The sequence below is a fragment of the Euprymna scolopes genome, chromosome 26 (genome assembly GCF_053919585.1).
Source record: "Euprymna scolopes isolate OS-2025 chromosome 26, ASM5391958v1, whole genome shotgun sequence".
Classification (NCBI taxonomy): domain Eukaryota; kingdom Metazoa; phylum Mollusca; class Cephalopoda; order Sepiida; family Sepiolidae; genus Euprymna; species Euprymna scolopes.
In genome coordinates, this window is record NC_136507.1 from 104,108,078 (window position 1) to 104,111,297 (window position 3,220).

General features: G+C 38.1%; 1 protein-coding gene across 1 annotated transcript; it reads right to left on the minus strand.

Annotated features, from left to right (window-relative positions):
• Positions 1-2,107: 2,107 nt before the first annotated feature.
• LOC145247849 (uncharacterized) lies at positions 2,108-2,572 on the minus strand. The gene has a single exon (XM_080109471.1). It carries the CDS (start codon positions 2,570-2,572, stop codon positions 2,108-2,110), a length of 465 nt encoding a protein of 154 aa, XP_079965597.1.
• Between the last annotated feature and the right edge of the window lie 648 nt (positions 2,573-3,220).

Below are 3,220 nucleotides of genomic sequence, written 5' to 3' on the forward strand. Positions count from 1 at the left end.
ATTCCAACGTCTAGCGGTTCTGGGGAAGAAACTATTAGAGTAAAGGGCTTTCTGACATCTGGGGATTTCTACTGTGTAGAGGTGGGATTTTGCTGCTTGTCTGATTTATAGGGGGGTATTTACATCGAGGGGGTACAAGGGGTTGTAATTCGCCTGAGCACCTACCATTAAAATACTTGTAAAACAGGCAGAAAGATGCAATATTTCGTCGATGGGGAGCCTAGCTTACAGTTCAGGACCTATTAGGTTGGCGACTCTTTTGAACTCTGTCCAGGAGTGAAAGACTAGTAGCAGATGCACCAGATGTGATAGCAATACTTCATACATGGGCGAATGGTGGTCTTGTAGAGGTACAGGATACTTTTAGGCGTTAGTAACTTTCTAGCACGGTAGAGAGAGCCCACCTTCCTTGCAGCAGCCCTGGCAATGTCCTCGATATATCTGTTCCAACTCATGTAAACGTTAAGCCGAAGAGTTTGAATGAACTACTTTCAGGTAATGTATCATTAGTCATAGCTATTATTGCTTTGATGTTTTAAGCTTTAGGATCGGATCAATGTTCGAAACCTCTGTGAAAACTGACTTTTACATGATTTTAGTTAAATTGTTTTTGTAATACCCTTGAATCAATAAAAATTAATCTTATCAGTATCCTTACACATCGAACTCTTATGATTTGTTTTAACAATAGAACATTTGGATTTTTTTAATGGAAATCGCTCCAGACAAGGCATGAAGTCACTTGATGTAAATAGCTAAAAAAAAAAAACAAAAAAAAACTTGCTAATGATAAATATTAAATGGAATAGATTCTGACCCAGAAAACAGCAATTCTTCCCTCTTTATCAGAAATATTGCTCAGAAAATGTGAGGACTAAAGAACAAGGAATTATTTTTAAAACAACTAAAATCAATGACGCTTTCCGTGATAATAACTATTCTATTAATATTTTAAAACGAAGTATTAAATGGAAAATCACAAGATTCAACAATAATAAATTTATTGGCTCGTTTCGATGCGTGCTTAAATCCCAGCAGCCATGTCATTGTAATAAATATCTCTTCTTCTACTTAACGCTATTTTTCATCTGATGAAAGTTGCTTACATGATTCAAACCTTTTTCTCTTCCCCAAAAAATGCAACATTTCCTCGATGGGACAGAGGCTGAAACTTAGCTAACAGTTCAGAGCCTATTAAGTTGGCGACTCTCTTTTGAACTTTGTCCAATAGTGAAAGACTAGTAGCAGACATACCAGCCCAAATGTGACAGCAATACTCTATACAGGGCGAATGGTGACCCAGAATGATTCTGTTATTTGTAACTTTCATTTGTGCAACTATATTATAATAATGAAATTTGAAATTTTGAATTTTGAATTGCAAAGCAAACCAACGGTTTCTACTCAATCGTTATGTTATAGTAATGGACATAAACGTGTCCCTTAAGCCTCTGGGGTTGTGGGGGTACTGCATTATTTCATTCAGCGTGTCTTAGGCAAGAATAACTTGGCAACGCCCATCCGTCTCTGGGCTCCGAACACATGGTATTACCAAATGGTCACCCACTTTAGCATTGGCCAGGCTCAACATCGCTTAACTTTGATGGTGTAATGGAAACCAGTGTGTCAATGTGATTATGCCGTATTTTACAATAATGAACATATCCCAAAATTATGGAAAACGATAAGGTAGAAAAAATTATTAAAGAAAACATTTTTGACAAAAATTAGCGAAAATAAAATGTTTGCCTAAAAAACACAGGAGAGTTTCAGGGGGAGGTAAATAGCTTGTAACTATTGCCAATTTTTTTTTTTTTTAATGAATTGTGCATTAACAATCATAAATATGAGTTGCTTGTCTTGTTTTTAGCATAACTGAGTTACTTCCCTTGTTATAACGTCACGTCTTCCCAAAGAAATATGGTGACAGGTTTTTATGATAAAATCAAAAACTTGTGTTTTTTTTTAATAATGTAGTAATATTTAAGTACTTCTGAGATATCATTGCTTATAGTTGAAATTGACACAAAAAGTCAGTAGATATCTTTGTTTTTTAAAGCGATTTTCTGCTTTCTGGATTCACATAATTTTTCATAACTCAGTTATGCTAAAAATAAGACAAACTCCCATCCCCAGAGGCGTGGAAACCTTGGGGTACTTTAAGGTACCGATAACGGCCCCACTCTGTCATGCATGTAGCTGCGTCTCGGGTCATTGGGGAGAGCAGTAAACTGTGATATCCATTCCATGCATCTAGAACTGTTTTCTTGGTTTGTGTGGGTACAACAGACACTTGGTTAAATGGGGGTGGAGTGTGGTGGATTTCCCTCATCATTATGGCATTCCATTTTTGAAGGTCCACCGTCCTTTTTGGTGATCTGTCCTTCTTTGGTGTGACCACCATCCTCAAACACCAGACTGTTGGTACTGGCTCGATGGTGCCCAGCACAACATCCTTATCTAAATCTTCCTTCACCTCCTTTTTCCAATGATAGGAGACAGGAGTGGGGATGTGCACAACCGATGGTTTTGTTCCTGGGACAAACGTTATATCCAGTGGTTTCCCTGACATCACTTGTAATGGTTAATGGGGGCAGGTATTGAATGCACTTGATTTAAAGTGCTCCTATAACCATTGTTCCAAATGTTCCCTATTATTTCCAAAAGGGTTAAATGAGATTCTTGTAGGTTTGTTCAGAACTGTTTATCTTTGAGGACATCCACGCGGTGCTATCCCATTATTCGAGGTTGACATGTCAGCTTTCGATATCTGCTGTGGGAAGTTGCGAGGGATTAACTCTAAGTGTTTCGGATAAGTAAAATCCTGATGTGTTATCTGATATGTAAACGACTTGTCTGGCTTCTTTAAGGCCAACTTTAACACGTGTAAATATTATTCCCTTCATGTATATTAGATCGTCCATGATTCCACATATCCTGTGGGTAGTTGGTATTAGCATACTGCTAATGCATCCCAATACTTCCAGTATTTCAGGGCCACTCAAACATGTTTCAGCACCATTATCCGCAGTGGCCTAGATATGGTGCATTCAACGGCAAGTTCCGTTATCTAAGGCAAGCCTAAATTCAGCATGGGACTCCGGTATCAAAGATACTTTGACTTTTATGGAGGATGGTGATTCGAGGAGACTTCTTTTGAATCTACCCCTGCTCCATGCAAGATGTGGTATTGCTGCTAATTTCTGTTTTCGCTCACAAA